The 20072-nt window shown below is 37.8% G+C and overlaps 1 protein-coding gene across 3 annotated transcripts in view; it reads left to right on the top strand.

Moving 5' to 3' along the window:
- Nucleotides 1-6161: 6161 nt before the first annotated feature.
- The window catches only part of dlg3 (discs, large homolog 3 (Drosophila)), a 105408-nt gene continuing 91497 nt past the window's right edge, over nt 6162-20072 (top strand). For 2 of the 3 annotated variants that reach the window (XM_017707154.2, XM_017707153.2), the window contains exons 1-3: nt 6162-6530; nt 7428-7559; nt 16802-16887. In XM_017707154.2, the coding sequence (XP_017562643.1) occupies nt 6515-6530; nt 7428-7559; nt 16802-16887 (234 nt within the window). In that variant the 5' untranslated portion in view covers nt 6162-6514. Of the gene's footprint in view, nt 6531-7427; nt 7560-16557; nt 16580-16801; nt 16888-20072 lie in introns of those variants that run through there. The other variant, XM_017707159.2, reaches the window with a different exon arrangement.

The raw sequence follows: 20072 nt of genomic DNA, 5'->3' as shown, positions 1-20072 counted from the left end.
TTTTTCACTGTTTAATGTTCCTGCACAACATTCAGTACATATTAACAGTCTGTTTTGTACTCTATAAAGTATGATGCTGAAGGTTTATTGACAAAGCTCCAGAACCTGGAACCGCTGAGGAACATGTTTTAAAATAGTATGCCTTTTGTCATTGCTTTTTAGTGGTGCAATCAAAAACAACAAGGGGGGGCAATGGGACCCATGGGACCACGGTAACTACATTTTTTTGTGCCTCAGGTACAGAAACTACACGATTCAGTCTCTTTAACTACATACATGACCAGTCATTTATCATCTGCACTACTCAGACATCTATTCTCCCTCTTATTCAGAAAGCATCAGTGCTTACCATTTTAGCATCCGTCACAACCTGTAGCGTGATATTTTATTCTTTTTTTATCATTTGAAGATCTTAAAAGGTAAAAATGATTTCACTCAGGTAATACATCAAAATATGTATTGCATCAAAACATGTATGTAATACAGCAAGGGTTCTCTATGTAATCTATCTAACCTTATTTGGCCTGTGGTATGTCAAATAGGTAGAAACAATATATAGTCATTGCAAGTGAAATAAGTGTTCCTATGTTATAGGTTAACAGTAGATACTAGTGGGATAAGTAGCATGATGAAAAGGCAGCTGTTTTAACCCACAGCAATTGTGTGCAAACAAGCCAATTCCCTTTTTTATGCATTAAAAGTCATTTTACTACGGAGGCCTATTGCTAAATTTCTTAATTTGTGCACCAATACAATTCTAGTTATGGCCCTGATTTGACCTGTTGTGAAGTGTAAGAACTGAACTATTATTTTGTGACCTTTCTTTGGTTAAACTTTAACAAAGGAAAATAGCCAAGAATGTGATACGTGGGCGGTTAGCAGTGTGCTACTCTTATAAGGATGTTCAGTCATATGCAAATGTGTGCACCCCAAGTTAAATTACGTAAAAATGAGCACACATCCTCTACAGAGAATGCAAACGCACATTCTAATGCACAGTTAGTGTTTATATGTTGAATTTAATGTATTGGGAGGTAAAGCAAAATGTGCAAATGGTACATTTTAGATTTTGTTTTATTTTTTTCCAAAATAAATAGAAATATGTGCTGAAATTTGCAGGAATCAGAGTCAGAATCAATCAGAATCAGAATTCTTTATTGATCCCAGAGGGAAATTGCAGTTGTTACAGTTGCAACCATTTATGTAAAAGAATAAACACTTAAATAATTTAAAACAAAGAAAAAGAGAAATGACATCTTTCAGTTTTTTCTAACTTATTTTCATTTAGAAAATCAACAAAAGAAAACAGTTTAATCTGGGCTTCAAACTTTGACATATAGCTGTTCTTGCGTGCTGTCTGCATTCATTTAGACCTGCAGAAACTTGTTAGTGTTTAAATAATTGAAATAGCTGACTTAACAGAAATTGCTTTGTGTATTTTGTGCCAGTCTGTTGCCATTCAAGCAGATAACAAAATATCAAACTACCCTCATTTCCCAGACTTTTGTTTTTTAAGATAGTGCTGAGATATATTACAAGACAGACTTTCTGTTGTTTTCTCATAGGTGTTTATAGGCACTTGATATTTTTTAAAGTTTATTTCATTTTTAAAGTTATTTCATTTTTATCTATAGTTTCTGTAGATGAAGCTGGTGCTAATTTTTGAAGTGTCTATTTTGAAGTGACTATTAGAGAATTAGGATTACTAATCAGGCCAATGGGGCCAGTGACATGAGGCCTCAGAGCACAAGGTGGACAATCTACTGAAGATGTAAACATTAGATTTAGATTAAATTAACTTGAACATTATGTAATCAGGCCGTTGGCACCAATGACAAGGGCTTCAGATCAAAAGATGGACAATCTACTGCAGATGTAAACATTAGGTTAACTTGAACATTGTTGCTGCGCCCATCCCCCACCCCCCAAATAAATCTCTATTTTTGTTCATTTTTGACTGTGCAATTTGCTTGAACACTGCATTTCATGATGAATGTAACAATGAATTCTTCAGTAACGTTACTATTTTGGAGATGCATCTTTTTCAGCGACGATGTATCCCAATAACTGTACAAATGTACAGATGTTTAATGATTACCCTTCTACTACTTCTACTACAAAAACTACTTCTGTTTTTGCATTATGACCTGAAAGCAAAAGAGAAGAAACTCAAATCTTAGACAAAAATCAATAAGACACATCATATAGTTTGTTAAATATTAATGAGGTTAATTTTGTTTATTCTCATTGCAAAAATCAATACATTTCTAGTGTTTCAAATATATAAACATGTAAACATGGATATGAGAAAATGGTTTAATTTGTATATATATATATATATATATATATATATATATATATATATATATGTATATATTTATATATACACACACACACACACACACACACACACACACACACACACACACACTATTCTGTAGAGGTGAGAAAGAGGTCAACTGAATTTCAACAGATAAGTGACAAGTATCATTTCAAACACATTAGCTGGCATGACTAGACACTTCACATACAGTTTTTAGGCATACAAATTAGCCAATGTGAAAATCCTCTGTGTAATCTGTATGGCAACAAGAGCCCTGGCTGAGGAAGATTAAACTTCATCAACCCAGGGCCATCAAACATGGATTGCATATAAAGGTCCAGATGCGAAGAAAAAAGGAAAATAAAAAGGAAAATAATGTATTTTTATATAAAATGTCATCACCTCCAAGCACATTTGACTACAGTATAGCCTAGTGCCCCATCTTCAGTAGAGATTTGAAAAGATACACAAACCTGACTTACTCACCATAGCAGCAGCACCCCCTCCTGGGCCAAGAACTGAAGCTAGGAAGAAGGAGTGAAGTTGCTCTTATCAAATGAAGTCAGGGCTCTGCAAGAAACAAAGTTTCATGTGTTTTGAACATCTGTGCCAAATGACTTGGTTCAAGTCATCTGTGATTGATTGGCAGACGTGCCAGAAGCTCCCCATATCCACAGAGCTACTTTGCCATTTACGGATAGTAAACAATTTGCTTTGTAACTGAATCTTATTAATTTTTGAAACACCAAATCTTCACCAGCACAAGATAATATTATGTAAACAAAAGTACATTTTAGCATCTATATCCATTCACTGTACCCACTTTCTAATTAGTACCTGGAACTCTATTCTAATTGGTGGCTTAGACACTTTTATAGGAACTTTAGGTCCTAATTCTGCATCGTTTAATCGCATTCTACTGTGTGCTTTGAACAGTGGCAGCAGTTTGGGGTAGGCCCATAGAGCAGTGGCTTCAAGTGTTTGGTGTGGAAGAACATGGCTGGCCTGCACAGAGCCCTGACCTCAATCTCATCCAAAATCTTTGGGATGATTGAAGATGCTTGTAAAAGCTGGTTGCTAATATGGAGTGCTTGTCAATATTGATATTCAACAAGCACACTTTGATATGACGCTTGGGTCTCCATATATTTTTCCCCTGGCAGTGTTTATCTCTAGAGCATTACTTTAGGTATTTTACTGGACAAAGGCTCTGGGAATTATATCAGACCAAACAAATAACGAAGATATCCTCAAATATGAAGAGCAGGTGGATACTATAAATCAGAATAAGCATTCCTCTTCACCTGCAGTGAAAATTCAAAAACAAAACAAAACAAACAAACAAACAAAAAAAATAGCATGGCAAATGCAATTGAGTGTGTATACTGGTAAACTTAGTTTACAGCTGGATGCAGATACTGTTCATTATTCAAGGGCCCATTCGCTACTAGTTGGTGTCTGATTGATAATGATTGGATTGACTTTATTTATACTTTGATTTCAAAAGATGAATCATTGTGCATACAGTATGTTCCAAAGAAAGAAATTACTTCACTTATGAAAATATTCTGATTTCACCAAGTTAGTACCTTAATAAAGTAACATTCATCCATCCATTCATTCACAAAGCCGCTTCTAAGTCAGGGTCGCAGGAGGGTGCTGGAGCCTATCCCAGCAGTCTTTGGGCAAAAAGCAGGATACACCCTGGACAGGTTGCCAGTCCATTACAGGGCAGACAGACAGTCACTCACACCTAGGAGCCATTTAGCATGTCCAATTGGCCTAACTGCTTGTCTTTGGACTGTGGGAGGAAACCCACACAGAGAACACGCAAACTCCACACAGAGAGGACGCTGGTCACCCAGCAAGGGAATCGAACCCATGCCCTCCTTGCTGTGAGGCGACAGCACTACCCACCACGCCACCGTGCTGCCCCTAATAAAGTAACATATCTCAGCAAATTCAACTCATAAAATCTAAATTTATGTGTTACTATACAGTATATATATAAAAAAAATATAGGAAATATTGGAAAAAAAACATTAAATTATTTTTATTCCTCTGAAAATCAATTAAAATCTTCTGTTACAGACGTTGACAGCTTTTATTTTCAGAAATTTTTAGGAAGCTTAGTGGAATTGATTTTATGTTGAAATGTGATTTTAATTCAAATAAAAAAACTATTGAATTGTCCTTATTCCACCAACAGGTTCTGTTATATTGGAAAATGGGAATATGGTCAACATTACATTTTTTATATTCAAATGGAAATGTTAGGTCTTATAAAGATTTGTGCAAAGACTTTAACTTTATTTGTTATTCGCAAACAATATAATACTGTCGTTAAGGCAATCCCACAAACTATGTTCTTGAGGTGTAGAAGTGGATTTCAAGACACCTCAATTTCTCCAGCTCTTAATGCAAGGAACAGAATGCTTACATGCAAAAATTTCCAATAACTTTCTTAGGAGCTGTTTCAATTGGATACTATACCCAAATGTTTGTTGCAGAAATTCAGCCCCGCCCCCCAAGGATTATATATGCAAACGCAGAACTACATATATTGCAATTCCTGCCAGCCAAATGCTAAGGAAGTTCATTTCAAAATAATGAATGGAATATATCCATGTAAAGAGTTTCTGAGACAAAGGTTTAATTTGGATGAATATGTTTGTGCTTTCTGTAAAGAAGATATTGAGACAATTAAGCATTTATTTGTTTCTTGTAAGTACTCAAACACATTTTGGGATGATTTACATTATTATTTATATCCAAAGATTGTCAGTTTAAGTGAGCTTACAAAAACAGATATTACATATGAAATGCTTTTCCGAGACACAGGTTCTGAAACACATAAAGTAAGATATATGAAAACAACACCATTTACATTTTTCATAAGGAGCTCATGTACTATTTTGGTACCTTAGAGTGCATGAAAAAGAAAAAAACAAAAGGTTAGTAAAATTAATTTATGAACATGGTTTGAAAGGCACTGTGGAGTAATTGTGTCTCCAATAACAACGCCCCCCCCCCCCCCCCCCCCCCCCCCCTTGTTTCCCTCTTTTTCTTGATTTGGTCACTTATATTTACCGACGATGTTGTACACTGATAGCACTTTACACTTGGGTGTAAGGGTCAAAATCTGTTACATCTGTTACAGTTTATGCCCAGTAGGTGGCACGCAGGACCTCATAATAATCTCGACCAAGCCAGCACCTTTCGGCAAATCTATATAGAAGGTTCTATTCGGTTTACCGAACCGATTCTTTTAAACTATCGGTTTGAGTGAACAGAACGTCCGGTTCAGTGATTCATTGATTCACAAATCTGTTAACGTTCTCCCCATTTTCCCCCAACGAATTTATAGTTTACTACCGTTGTAAACGTTGGTGTGGCGCTTTATGCTTTATATTGTTATGGGATTAAGTTTTCCAAAGACTATCATTATCGATTTGATTATTTATTCCAAAGTCTTCATTTTGCAACCTAACCAGAAACATTGCGAAGAAGCTCCAATTTTTTTATTCATTTGACTCTTGAATCGTTTGGATCGTTTTATTTTATTGAAAAGAATCGGTTCAGAAAACGAGTCATTCACGGTCTACACTGGTAGACAAACAAGTTATATCATCAGATCAGAATGAAAGTTGCGAAATATTCATAACATATTTGGTCAGTTTAATGCTTTTTCTGCTGCTGATAAAGTTTTTTTTCCTCATGTTAAAGTAACAGGGAGATGTGAATGAAAAATCATAGCAAGGCTGTGACACGCGGGTCATTAGGACACTGAGTGTGAACCAGTCGCCCCCTCATCTGAGCAGGTTGCCAGCCCTGCGTAGTCTTGAGTAAAACGTCCAGGGAACTGGACAACACCGCCCTCCACATTTCGTCAAAACTTTATAGCAAGATGAAGGCTGTGCAAATGGCAAGAACTTGGAATGGGGGTGAACTTTCTCTCCGTCTGAGGAGTTTACACCGCTATTAAACGGTCACAGCGCATCTCGTGTCTCGTCTCGTGCCAACAGGACGGAGACGGTCAGATCGAAAAGAAAACAAGCGAACGACAGACAGTGAGAAAGTCAGAAAGCCCCGCTAGTTCGCCGTTCAGCAGTAAATGAAACGTGAAAGCAGTTTGGAAATACTAACCCTGACTGAGCGGACGGTGTAACTGTCGGGTCACAGTTGTTCACCATGGTCCATAAATACGGTAAGTCCGTTTCAAACGGGAGATGGGGAAGCTAACGTTAACTTGGCTGTAGGTAGCACACTTTCGCTTTAACTGTGAAGTTAGCTGACGAGTGCTAGCTGTGTTGCTTCATCCGAACTGCAGCAGAAGTTTCTTAGTTCAAGATTTCGGCATAGTGTAGTTTTTACTGTGAAAGCTTTGACACTGACATGCTGACAGTGTGGCTACTCATATTCTGGAAATTCCCTTTGGAAGCAGGAAGTATTTTTCCTCGTGCTGTTGACAACTTTCTGCTCAGATCGTCGAGCACTGGGATCTCAGAGAGAAGATTTTGGGTGTTCAGTAGTGTAACCAGGAGAGAAGGCTGGGTGTTCCCCTTTACTCCTCTCACTGATCTCTAACTGTTACTCCCATCTTCTGGAGTTCAAACAGATGCAGTACTTGCCTTGCGGTCTGAGGCGTAACTCTGAGGTCCTGAGAAAGATTCCGTCAGCCTTAGTAACAGCTGAAGGGGAATTCCACAGAATTCTCTAAATTTGCTGTAAAGTGAGTTACAGAGAAAGCTACTGGCTTACGATGGTGGTGACAGGAACCAGAGGTTACAACGCAAATTAAGATATTTAATGACAGTGATCATATACGTGTCTTTATGTAATGATAATCAAAAGAAAGTTTCTTAGGGTACTGTTTGGCCTGCATGTGTCTCTCTGACATTAATACATTAATACCACATGCTCTTGTTTTAAACTAGCTTTGTTGTTGGCTACCTGAAATATGCTGACTTTGGACAAACTTACACAACGCTACATTTATTATGGCTCATATAGCATTGCTAGCTGAAAGATACATGAACAGCGTTTTTGAAGCAAACAGCAGACAGTGTATACAGTCACATTTCTTTTCTATTTTTATTTACAGATACAGAGAGAGCTGTTGGGCTGCTGAAGCAGTATCAGGCTAGTTTGACTAGCCCAGAGGAGCAGGCTCTGAAGACCAGTGTGGGAAAGGTTTCTGCTATCTTTGGCAGCCAGCTGTTTAAGGCCCTTTTAGGTAAGATTTGTTTCTGTGTGAATCATTTCTCCGGACACATTCTTTTAAAGGTTCGACGTTTTTAGAGTTGAAGAGTTCACTGACTGCAGCATACTTCACGTAAAATCACCGTGGTCCAAGAAAATGTTTGACTCTGCAACTCTGTTTTCTTTTTTCAGTAATGCTGTGTTCTGCTGTTGTGCTAGCTCATGAATTGCAGTTATACTATAATCATTCAGTCTTAAAAAATCCAGCTCTGGCTGAAACTAGAATGAAAAAAGCACGAGTAGGGCTACACAGAACTAAAAATAAATATGATAAGTGACAGCAATATCATGTAATTCAGCAGAAACTTTGATGAGGACTGTCCAGTGTGAGTAACCTATGTGATTGTGCACAGTTTAGACAGTCACTGAACACATGGACTCGTATTGGGTGATGAAATCTCAGTTGTCATCATTTGCCCCAGTAATAATGACACGCTTACAAATAGACTTTTGTCATTTTTCAATTTAATTTACTAAATGGCTAATGTTTTAAGTATTTGCTGACACTAAGTAGCGATACTGGTCTTAAATCTGTCTGACCATATTATTCTATAGATGTATATTAATGCTGATATTTATACCATTCCACTTTTATATATTGTGTTTTGGTAAAAGCAGTGTTCTGTGTCACAAATAAAGCACACTAAGCTTGAGTGAATGTCATTCTTGAGTGTTTTAATAGCTTGCTGGTCGTATCTCCCCTAGAAATACTGATGTTACACAGTTAGTGGTGAACACTTTTAGTGCTGCTTGTCACAAATATGAAATAATCCCACACTGCCAACATGAAGGCCTGTGCATCACTCAGTAGAGCACTCTAGTGCTGATGCAAATACTGTAAAGTACCAGTATCAGATCAGTATCAGTGCATCACAACAGCAACCTATTTTTTTTGTCAGGTATGTTTCAGTTTCAATTGAGTGGATTGAAGAATGATGACAAAAGGGTCATTGTGTCAAAAAGGGCCACACATCCTCTATTATTGCTATTTTTGTTGACTGTTAAGGCAGTTTTTAAAAGATGCTGCATGCTGAGTGCTCCTCATGTGAAAATCTATGTTGATTTTTTTTAACAGAAAACACAATATTTATGCATATTTAGTGTTGAAACAGATTTCCATGTGACATACCTCTTAAAAGACTATGTCTTGTCTGTGGAGGAGATATTTTTAAAAAGAATGCTGACATTCTCTTACTGAGTTACATGTGAAGAAAAGTGTTTTTTAAAGGGAAAGTGCTCAAATAGCTCTGCATAACAGGAAATGTGACCTTGTGTTATGGCTAAGATGGAAAAAATAAATAAATGATAACATAAAATAAAATAAACCCAGATTTCCTTTTCAGTAGGTTATGGGGAAATCAGGCAGGGCAAAGGCACACAGCTTGTGACATATGTGAAATTAGAGATAGAAACATGTCATCCACCACGTTTTTACTGATAAATGTATGGAAGTCTGATGGAAACAAACTACTGCCCAGTAAGTGTCACAAACATTTTTTTTTCATAATATTGCTTGCAGTTTGCACAAAAATTTACTGGAAACATTGCTTCTGGTACTTTATGTTCTATCATGGTAAACAATTTTGGGTAACACTTTACTGTACAGTACTGTTCATAAGGCTGCATGACACCTACATAAGCTTGTCATGACAACTGACTTATTTTAATAGATGTCATCTGTTGTAAAGGCTACTTTATCTAGCTAAATTAGCCAGTGTAACTCTTTATAGTGAGTAAAGTCTGTTGGAAAAAGCATTTATAGACATTTATGTGGGATTATGCCCATTGTCATGACAAGCTTATGTGGGTGTCATGTAGACTTATGAATAGTCAAACTGTAAAATGTTACCCAACTTTGTGCACTAACCCTGAATAACCATCACACTGATTCCACCTTGTCAGTAATAACAGTAGTAACTGGTTACTTTGTGTTTAGTCTCTGTCTTGTGTTGTTTTGTTCTGTGAAGTTACAAAATCAATTCTTAGGTTTTGCTCTGCAAATGAAAACGTGTTTTCTTCAACAAATGACTGAGTAGTTATCTTAATTACCAGGCCCAAACTTAATGAGGGCTTCCTATAAGACAGCTACAGCTGCAGCACTGTTGAAAAATACAGCCGGGGTTGTGGTTTAGTCAGGGCGTTAGTTTACATTGGGTTGCTATGAGCCTGTAGTGAAGAGGGACAGGTTTTCCCTTTATTCTAGTCCCAGGTGATCTATACACCTGCTGGATATAACAAATTAGTTTGCATGCCACAATGTACAAAAAGATGCATTTATAATACCTTAATGCCTTTGTAATGCAGTACTGTATTGGGAATACATGACCTCTTCTTGTGTTTTAATCCAATTATAGTATGTTTAACAGATGTTACAAATGCTATTTAATAATTATTGTATCAGTATCTGAATCAGGGATATAGAAAGCACACACGAGAATTCCAACCTGAAACAAAATGGCAAAATAAGCGGATAAGCATTCCACACATTCCGGAAAGAGCTTGGATTGTTAGTGGAATGTGCAAGGCTGACATTAACTGTAAATAGACTGAAAACGAAAAGCTCATTGCTTCGGTGTTTCATTCCCATCTTCCCTCAGGCTGGGTGTGTTTTTTCCGAGCATACTGTACTGTGGAGGAAAGCTTAAAGCTGTCTCTCAGGTATAGGAGAGAATGGGGTCAAGTAAGGCCCAGCTGTGAGAAACATGTGGTTTTAATCAGCGCAAACTCTGGGGTGGTGGCCAGGATTAAGAGAAAGAATGGGAGCATAATATTTCCACTAGCAGGTTTTCTCTAATATTTGGTCTTAATGCACATACCAAGCAGCTTGGCCTACTAAACCACACAGCAGTGGTTTGCAGCAGAGGGAACGCTGCTCATCATCATTCATGCAGACTGCTTAATATGATTTACATTTATGGCATTTGGCTGACGCTCTTATCCAGAGTGACTTACAATTAGATCATTTTACACAGAAAGGCAAAGTTGGTGTTAGGAGTCTTGCCCAAGGACTCTTATTGGTATAGTGTAGGGTACTTGCCCTGCTGGGGGATTGAACCCCAGTCTACAGCGTAGAAGGCAAAGGTGCTATTTCAAAAATCTCAGTGCGTCACAAAAGTGACGTCAGTTGTTCAAATGTTTTATAGTATCGTCACTGTGGCTTTAGTGAAGGAACGTTATGACTGCTGAAGGTAATATACTTTTGAAAAATGGACTTGTACCCCCATAACTTCAGCTGCATTCTGCAAATTATTGTGTTTCTTTTTGCACTTATTAAGAGGACAGGTTTGTATATTTTGTACTTTTTTGTGTGTTTTGTTGTCTTAGCATATTGTAATTATGGTAAGGGTATGGGAGAACTGCGACAAGGCTTGCAACAAGCCAAGCTCTGTGCTCTGTGGAAGGGCGGGAGTGGATGGAAAGCTTGATTGGATGTCTGCATGATTGCACAATTTTCAACAAAGGTTTCCTTAACAGCAGACTCATCCCCTTGTTCCTAACACACAAAAACACAGGGGAACAGGCAGCTCTCACAAAAGAGGTGCTGTGGCGACCTCTATTACAGCATCCCTTGTTTATACTGAGTAGAACTGCATTTAAGACCAAATACAACAAAGCAATGTATTTCCACAGAAAATTCATTAGCTTTAACTTAACATAAGCAACACCAAACATCCATCAAAATGCAGTAAAGGGTATCCTTTCTTAAGTGGAGCAGTAAAAGGGGCCATACAGACAGCACAATTCTGTAGAAGTGTGGTGGGAACTGTGCAGTTTTAGGGTTGGAAGGGTTAGCATTTTTTGTTGTGTAGCCAGAAGTTCATGTGGTCTTTTAGGATTCATTTGGCTGTGGGAACATTTTCCAAAGCAGTTTTATTTGAGCACATTTTCTACTGTTTTAAGGATCCATGTCTTATGTTTTTCTTGTATTATTTTTTTCTCCAATGGGTTTATGCACCAAAAACAGCCATAATACATTTTTACTTAACTATTTTCCTTTCCTGCTGTGCCTTTAAGATGGAAATGGTCACATGCAAGATTTGAATGCCAGCAATCAAAGTACATATTTTGCTGATGTTAAGAGAAAACAAATGAACACATTCTCTACTGGCATTTTTTCCTGCGCATTTTAGGGCAAAATTCCTATTTATTAGCTGACTTTAATTTATTAATTAAAACATATTTGAATAAATAAAACATAAAAAAGGCCTAACCTGTGTGCATGCCACATTTCATTTATTTATTTATTTTTTGACTATGTTACATTCAGCAAATAAACAGTACTTGTGAATTAAAATATGCAGAATATAGAGCAATACATGTAATTGACCAGGGATGGTCAATTAAAAGATCAGGTTGTCCTGTATTGTGGCTCATTCAGAAAGCAGTTTGGAATGTAACACTATTGTAGAACTGATAAGAGCCTTTTGAAATAAGAACTACGTTTTGCACGTTTTAGATCTGGATTCATTAAATTTGAATAACTAGAGAAATTGGGGCATTTAGTTTAAAATTTCAAAATTTGCCTGAAAGATTGAGTGAATGAGAGTGAGAGAAATTCAGAAGGACAAACTAGTGGCAGCCGCCTGCTTTGTTGCTGTCTCTGCAATTATGACTGAATTTATTCCTGGTGAACAGATACAATTTTCATAGATCATTATTGCCTCCATCCTTTGAGACAGCTTAGAGAACTTTAGTAAACGAGGGGGTGTTTCTGTCTGACACACTTAAACACTTCCATTCATTATAAAGCTGAATGTTTTATAATCATGCAGCAGGCCCTGCTCACTTAGGTTGCACTTTACTTACTTTACTTATTCTCTCTCTCTCTCTCTCTCTCTCTCTCTCTCTCTCTCTCTCTCTCTCTCTCTCTCATCTGTCTCTGGCCAGCCGGGCAACATAACTGCCTCCCACACACTGTTCTCTTCCCACTCACACAGACTCACACAGACACAGCATGATGAGTCACATCGCCCCATTCTTCTACTGTCTTTCCCACTGCACCCCAGTGGGACTCTGATGCTGCCCCTAACACCCCCTCATGCACACATACACACCGTCGCTCAGATATCTCAAAAAAGTTCCTTTCAAAACCTTTCAAACATTTATGTTCTTTCTAGCTGCACTTCTTTTCCCTTTGTGATGGAACATGTGTACAGGAGTTGTAAATAGAGTATGTTTCACTTTGCATCCAGTGGAGCAACAAACAATGCATTATGCTATCAGTGCTGTTTGTGGCTTGGTATGTTAGTCTGTGTGACATCAGCAGTATTGTCTCCCCTAATTGTCTTCAACTGGCTGCCCCTCAATTGGAGACCACGGGCCATGGACAGTTAACGACCCGAGAGGTGATGAATAGAGACGAGCAGAGGGCAAGAGTAGGAAAGATACAAAGCTGAGATAAAAAAGGTGGAGGGTGGATGGAAAATGGCAAAAGCAATTATTGGCAAATATTGATGATTGTACAAAGTATCCTAAATCAAAAGAGCAGCCAAGGCAGAACAGCATGGCCTAGTGGTGGAAGAGAGTGTTTAACACAACTATTTCTCATCCGTGGCCATTGAAAATGTAGTGAGTAATGCATTAACTAGCACCTACAAATACAATAATCAGCTATAACATTAAAATTACCTTCTTGTTTTTACACTTATTGTCCATTTGATCAGCTTTACTTACCGTGTAGGTGCACTTGGTACTTCTGTACTGAAAGACTGTTGTCCATTTGTTTCTCTGCACACTTTTTCTTAGCCCCCTTTGCACTGTTATTCAATGGTCAGGACTCCCCACAAGACCATCACAGAGCTGGTATTATTTGGGTGGTGGATCATTCTCAGCACCCATTCTCAGGGACATTGTTGTGGTGGTGGCATTTTAGTGTGTGTTGAGTTGGTACGAGTGCACCAGACACAGCAGTTTACTGGAGTGTTTAAATTATGTATTCACACACTGTCCACTCTAAAAGACACTCCTACCTTGTTGGGCCCCTTGTAGATATAAAGTCAGAGACGGTAGGTCATCTGTTGCTGCACAGTGTTGGTTATCCTCTAGTCCTTCATCAGTGTTCACTGGACGCTGGATATTTTTGGTGGCTAAACTATACTCGATCCAGCACTGACACTGACGTGTTTCAAAGTGCAGTTTGTAAGATTTTAAAAAATGAGCTAAAACTATCAACAGAATGTAAAAAATAACGGTTTTGATGGTGTCAAAGACATCTTTGTATTGTGTGCTTAAATTAGCATGCTATCTGGATACCATGCCTTGTAGTACCACTTTGTACTTAAAGAGGCAATAGTGAGTCACTGCAGTGTTGAGTCGTCCATCAGTTCAACATGAGAAGATGAAGAATTAGCACTGCCCTGAGGGTGTACTCTGACCTCTTGTCAATCATGTCGAAGGTAATGTCCCCAGTTAGATCATTTAAAGACTGGTAGCCAATGGAGGAAATAGTAAATGCAATGACGGATCTTGGCAAGTGACCATTTTCCCCACCACTGCCTGCTCTCGGCAAGAAACCATGTTTAATGGAGAAAAAAAGCAGTGAGTTAATGTTTCTTCTATACTGGTTTGGAGGGGGAGAAGTGAAGAAGTAGGACTGCATTTCCTTGTTTCTTTTGAGAGGGATGGACACCATAACTTTCTGGAATTTCCTGGTGATACGTTGACCCCTATTTCTTTGGAGTGTGGAGTGTGAATTTTGACAGATGTTACATATTGCTGCTTTAAAACTCTGATGCATAGCTAGTGCAAATGGGTTAGAGTACTACTAACTACCCACTACTGCACTTGAAGCTCAAAGAGTTTGAAGTACCCTTTCAATTGTGACCATTGCCATAAGGTATGGAGGGGCTGGTCCATTTTTGGCTGTGTAGGCAAGAATCAGTGTTTTAAATCTGTTGTGGGCCGCTGTGGGACGCGGCAGTGGGGTGACATGATGCTGCTGCATTCTGGATGAGTTGCAGGAGTCTGATGGCCCACATAAGAAGACTGACCAAGAGCAAACTGCAGTGGTCAAGCCTTAAAATGACAAGAGACTGAACTAGCACCTAGATGGCCTCCTGAGAGAGAAAAACAGATGTTTTGCAGAAGAAACTTGCATGATTGCGTCAGGCTTGCAATATGAATTAAGAATGATGACTGGTCATCCAGAATCACACCAAGACTTCTTGCATCCTCAGACAGAATGGCCAAAGAGTTCTTGAATAAGATGGCAAGATGATGGTGAAGACCTATAGTTCTAGGGATGAATAGAAGCTCAGTCTTGCTAAATGATTAAAAGATATAACAAAAATGGGACCGTTCATAATTATAAACAATACTTTAAGCTTTCATTTTTGAGATAAAGGAGGAAATCAAGTTGCACTCTTGCTTCAGGTCTGAAAACATCCACAGATATCTCTATCCATTTTCCATTGTGAGAATGCAATTTAACTCTGTGGGTCTGAAAGGCTGTAGCCATCAAGAAGCTGATGCTGAAAACAGAAAATAGGCAAAAGGAGAATATTTGCACATGAAACTTAGAAGCTGATAGTGTTCTCAGAACAATGGACTGTCCAGCACTAGGCTTAGACCTCAGTGTGAAATGTGTGTGGTATTACTTGGCTTGCAAGAAGCAGAAAATGTCTAAGACTGGAATTTGGAAGTACGGAAAAATATCCCTGCAAAATATCCCTCCGAAGCAAGTCTCCAGGAAAGAATGGAAGCTATAATAAAGGCAAAGGCTGAACCCACTATATACTGAAAAGTTGTATTATATTTAGTTGTTAAGGCATGTGTGTTTTCTGCGAAATATACAGTACTGTGCAGAAGTTTTAGGCATCTAAGCAATTTTTTTAACAATTTACCTCAGCAGTGAGTTTATCACAATATACATTAGAATAAAGTCATATTCATAATTCAAATAAACATAAAAACAATAAAAAGTAACAAGAATTTATTGGGTCCATATTTTTCCTTGAACCTTCACAGCCACCACAGAGACTTGCACTGAAGCACTGATCAAACCACGAGTTGCTTTTTAACTACATATAACACTGGGCTTCCTCGAGGAGAGGTTTGAAAATGGTTAAACAAACACACTAACATCCATAAAATCACCATTTATTTTATTTTTTATATATATATATATATATATATATATATATATATATTAACACTTCTCTCAGCAAATAAACACATACTACATAAATAAATAGAAATAAATAGAGTTTGAAAATGTGTCTTGGGTGCCTAAGACTTTTGCACAGTATTGTATGTTTTCTCTTTTTTTCACTGATGTTAAAAATGAATAACTTGTACTCAGTGGCCATTTTGACAGGAAATTAAATAAATGAAATGGTGGTCTCTGACTTTTGCACAGTGCTGTATTTTTTTTTTTCATGAAAATTTAGTGAACCTTTTTGTGGAGTGTTTTGAAGACTGTGTGATGCATTTCGGACATAATAGATATAGTCTGAAGCTAACACTGTTCATTGTTTGGACATCTAGACTGAGAAGACCTACGCATCTCCTTAATGAATTAGGTTAAATTGTTTTTGAATAGCTTGTTCAGGCCTTTCTCTGTGAACACACATAGTCTGTTGTTTCAACTGGCATACCTCTTAGTAGTTTAAAAGGATAATACAGCAAACAAATAGGCTCAATCCACTATGATCTCCAGTTTACAACATGATAAAGTCTCATCAGTTTCCAGTGTGTTAGCAGTTTTTTTTTGGATCATTAACACTGTTAGTTAGCATTACTGTGGCCTGCATTATGTACTGTGTACTTCACGGTTCTATCAGTAGTGAGTCACTTAAACAGCCTTTCTAAGTGAGTGTCACTGCTGCTGCCCTCTAAACTCAGTATGGGCAGGAAATTTGGATGGAGCTGCTGGATGATATTTATAGAGCCCTACAATGGCAGGGCTGATGCTCAGGTTGAGCCAAGAACTGACTTTGTTGACCTTGTAATATTTCTCTCATGAAAGTTTTGCACCTGTGTCTTTTGGCATGACTGGTAGGTTTTCCTTTGCTGATTTTAGTTTAACATGATATTGTTGAATGCCTTATTACGAATTAGGCTAATCTTATAATCTGTTTTATTTGTGGATGTACTTCATGCCGGTGTTTGTTTTTATAAGCTAGCCATTATTCTGATCATGCAAGCTATTGAGATAAGTATTTCAACTGTAAATGATTTGTGTTTCCCACCATGACATTGTTATTCTATTATTTTCAGATATTCAAGAGTGCTATGAGGTGACCCTGCAGCTAAATGCAACAGAGAATGGAAAAAAAGAGAATGGCCCTAAGGAAACATTGGAGGTACAGTTCTTTATAGAAGACAGTGACAATTGAAAAATGAAAAACAGTATTCAGAATACAGATACCAAGTTTCAAATAAAGCATTTTGTAGAAAGATACACATACCAAACAGATTATAGTATTATGTTAGTTACATTTTGAAAGCAATCATTCAGTTGAAAAAATGCAGGAAAAATGAAAAGGACATAGTGAGTTCTAATGAGCGAAACAGAGGGGAAAGGAAGACTGAGAGAAGACCAGTGAGAAGGAAAAAGAGAAAAGTGAGTGTGAAAGGCAGGCAGAGAGTGCAAGAGAGGGAGTCATGCACTATAGAGCATTAGTCATTTTTAGGAAGGACTGCAGAGACAACACTGAGTGCTCATCAGTGGGCAACATAACCATGGCATCGAACCCTTTCATTAAAAGTGTCTAGTCACATGGCCACGTGAAATATTTATAGACAGAGTAGAGAAAATAACCCCCACGCTTGTGTTTGCAATCTCGGAAAGCCTGGTGGGGAGAAAAATATTATGGAGCCCAGATTGTTTCTTCAGCCCCCACTGCACCACTGCAGTAAAGACCATGCAGCCTAACCAGCCTGCAGAAGAGTAGATTGTCAGTCGCTCTAAATACCACTGAGTAAGGCCACATTAGCTCATTGTTGATTATGGGTTGTTTGTCTTTTTGATCAAGTTGTATGGACAAAATATGTGAATACATACACGTGCACTCGTAGAATTCTGAAATTTGGGTGCTGCCGTCAAATGCCATGTTTTGTTGATTTTCTAAATTAAAAAATAAATAAAAAAGAAGTTCACATATCCTCTACTGAGAGCATACTTTTATACACCTGTGGCCATGGAAATGATTGGAACACCTGAATTCAATTTGGATGGGTGAGTGAATACTTTTGGCAATATAGTGTAGTTTAAAAGGATAATACAGCAAACAAATAGGCCCAATCAACTAAGATGTCCAGTTTACAACATGATAAAATCTCTTCTGTTTGCAGTGTATTAGCAGTTTTTTTGCATCATTAACACTGTTAGTTAGAATTACTGTGACCTGCAGTATGTACTGTGTTCGTATGCTTGGGTTTGGAATGGGGTCTGGTGGGGAGAAAAATATTATGGAGCCCAAATTGTTTCTTCAGTGAAGCTAACATATCTTCTACTGAGAGCACACGATTTATTGCTATTCATTTCATTTCTGTTCATTTGCAGAATTTGGCATATTGGGGAAAATGTGCACAAGTCGTGGTAAATTAAATATTTTGTGTGTTTTTTTTTTTACAATATGTTAAACTAAGCATGTAAATATAGATTTACAGAGATTGCTATATTTAAATATTCCTTGTACAGGATATGTTAGCTTATTTTCACTTCATTTCAGAAAATCAACATTCTTTCACTCTCCTGCGCTGGTCAGTGCAGATGTGTTTAAACAGTTTGAGTGGCAGCAATTAAATAGTGAAACACAAACAGACCAGGTTTGCATATGTGACCATGTTGCAGCTGTGTTCTGTACGGGCTGTAGCTTACAAGGTTTTTAGCATTAACTCCTTTGATGAAATACTTCACTAGAAATCATGTAAACAATACTGAGTAACACAATATCCTTGTTAATAAACCCTTTCGCCTCTGGTTTTGCAGTAAGTTGTAACTGCAAACATGTGTTTTTGTTACTGCTGAGGTTATTAGTTGTTTCTTCTTGAAAGGAGTACTGAATGCATTTCTAATGGTGGTGTACTACATTTAATGTAAGTGTATGTTTAATTTCGTATGACTGGATGTGGTTATGGACATACTCTGGGTATTTTTTTCATCATTAAAGTGGAGGGTCCCTGGATTTTAGCTTTAGATTCTTTTGGGAAACCTTTATTTTCATAATTATGCAACTGTTAATAAATAGCAGCATTTAGTACGCTGTTTAAAATGAAATGAATCGTATGAAATGTTTTGAGGTAAAATTTTCATTTACTTTAAAGAAACTAAACTTGATAATTTCTGATAATTTTGACACAATTAATATGGGTTCTATGATATGGACCGAACACCATAGAGTAGCTGCATACTGTGATTGCAGTATACCTTACAATATACTATATATTGCCAAAAGTATTCACTCACCCATCCAAAGCATTGAATTTAGGTGTTCCAATTACTTCAATGGGCACAGGTGTATAAAACCAAGCACCTAGGCATGCAGACTGCTTATATAAACATTTGTGAAAGAATGGGTTGCTTTCAGGAGCTCAGGAGTGAATTCCAGTGTGGTACTGGTCGTGAAATTTCCTCGCTGCTAAATATTCCACAGTCAACTGTCAGTGGTATTATGGAAGTGGAAGTGATTGGGAATGACAGCAACAAAGTGGTAGGCGACATAAAATGACACAGCGAGGTCAGTGGATGCTGAGACGCATAGTGCACAGAGGTCACCAACTTTCTGCAGAGTCAATCGCTACAGACCTCCAAACTCAGGTGGCCTTCAGATTAGCTCACAAACATCATAGTGAGCTTCATGGAATGAGTTGCCATGGCTGAGCAGCTGCATCCAAGCCGTACATCACCAAGCGCAATACAAAGCATCGAATGCAGTGGTGTAAAGCGCCACCACTGGACTCTATAGCAGTGGATACGGGTTCCCTGGAGTGATGAATCACTCTTCTCCATCTGGCAATTAGAGCACAGACTGCGAACCAGGCCTTCTCATCTAACATCAGTGTCTGACCTCACAAATGCGCTTCTGAAAGAATGGTCAGATATTTCCATAAATACACTCCTAAACCTTGTGGAAAGCCTTCCCAGAGGAGTTGAAGCTGTTATAGCTGCAAAGTGTGGGTCAACATCATATTAAACCCTATGGATTAAGAATGGGATCTCACTCAAGTTCATATGCATGTAAAGACAGATGAGCGAATACTTTTGGCACTATAGTGTGTGTGTGTGTGTGTGTGTGTGTGTGTTTATAAATGCCTTGACTCGTGCACAGCAAATAGTAAATCATTCAGTGACTGGTTAGAGGCTCATTTGTATCATGCACACTTAAGGAAGTATTGTGAAGATATTATATTTAATAATAATATAAGATATTATAATTATTAGTGGTTAAAAATGTATTGTGGAAGCCAATGAAATTGTAAATATATTCTAAACAAGTAGTTTATTCAAATGCAGACAAATAGTAGGCTTAAATGGTTTTAGAGA

Source organism: Pygocentrus nattereri, chromosome 8, assembly GCF_015220715.1.
Source record: "Pygocentrus nattereri isolate fPygNat1 chromosome 8, fPygNat1.pri, whole genome shotgun sequence".
Lineage (NCBI taxonomy): Eukaryota > Metazoa > Chordata > Actinopteri > Characiformes > Serrasalmidae > Pygocentrus > Pygocentrus nattereri.
Note: the sequence above shows the minus strand (reverse complement) of the source record. Positions and strands in the feature narration are given on the sequence as shown.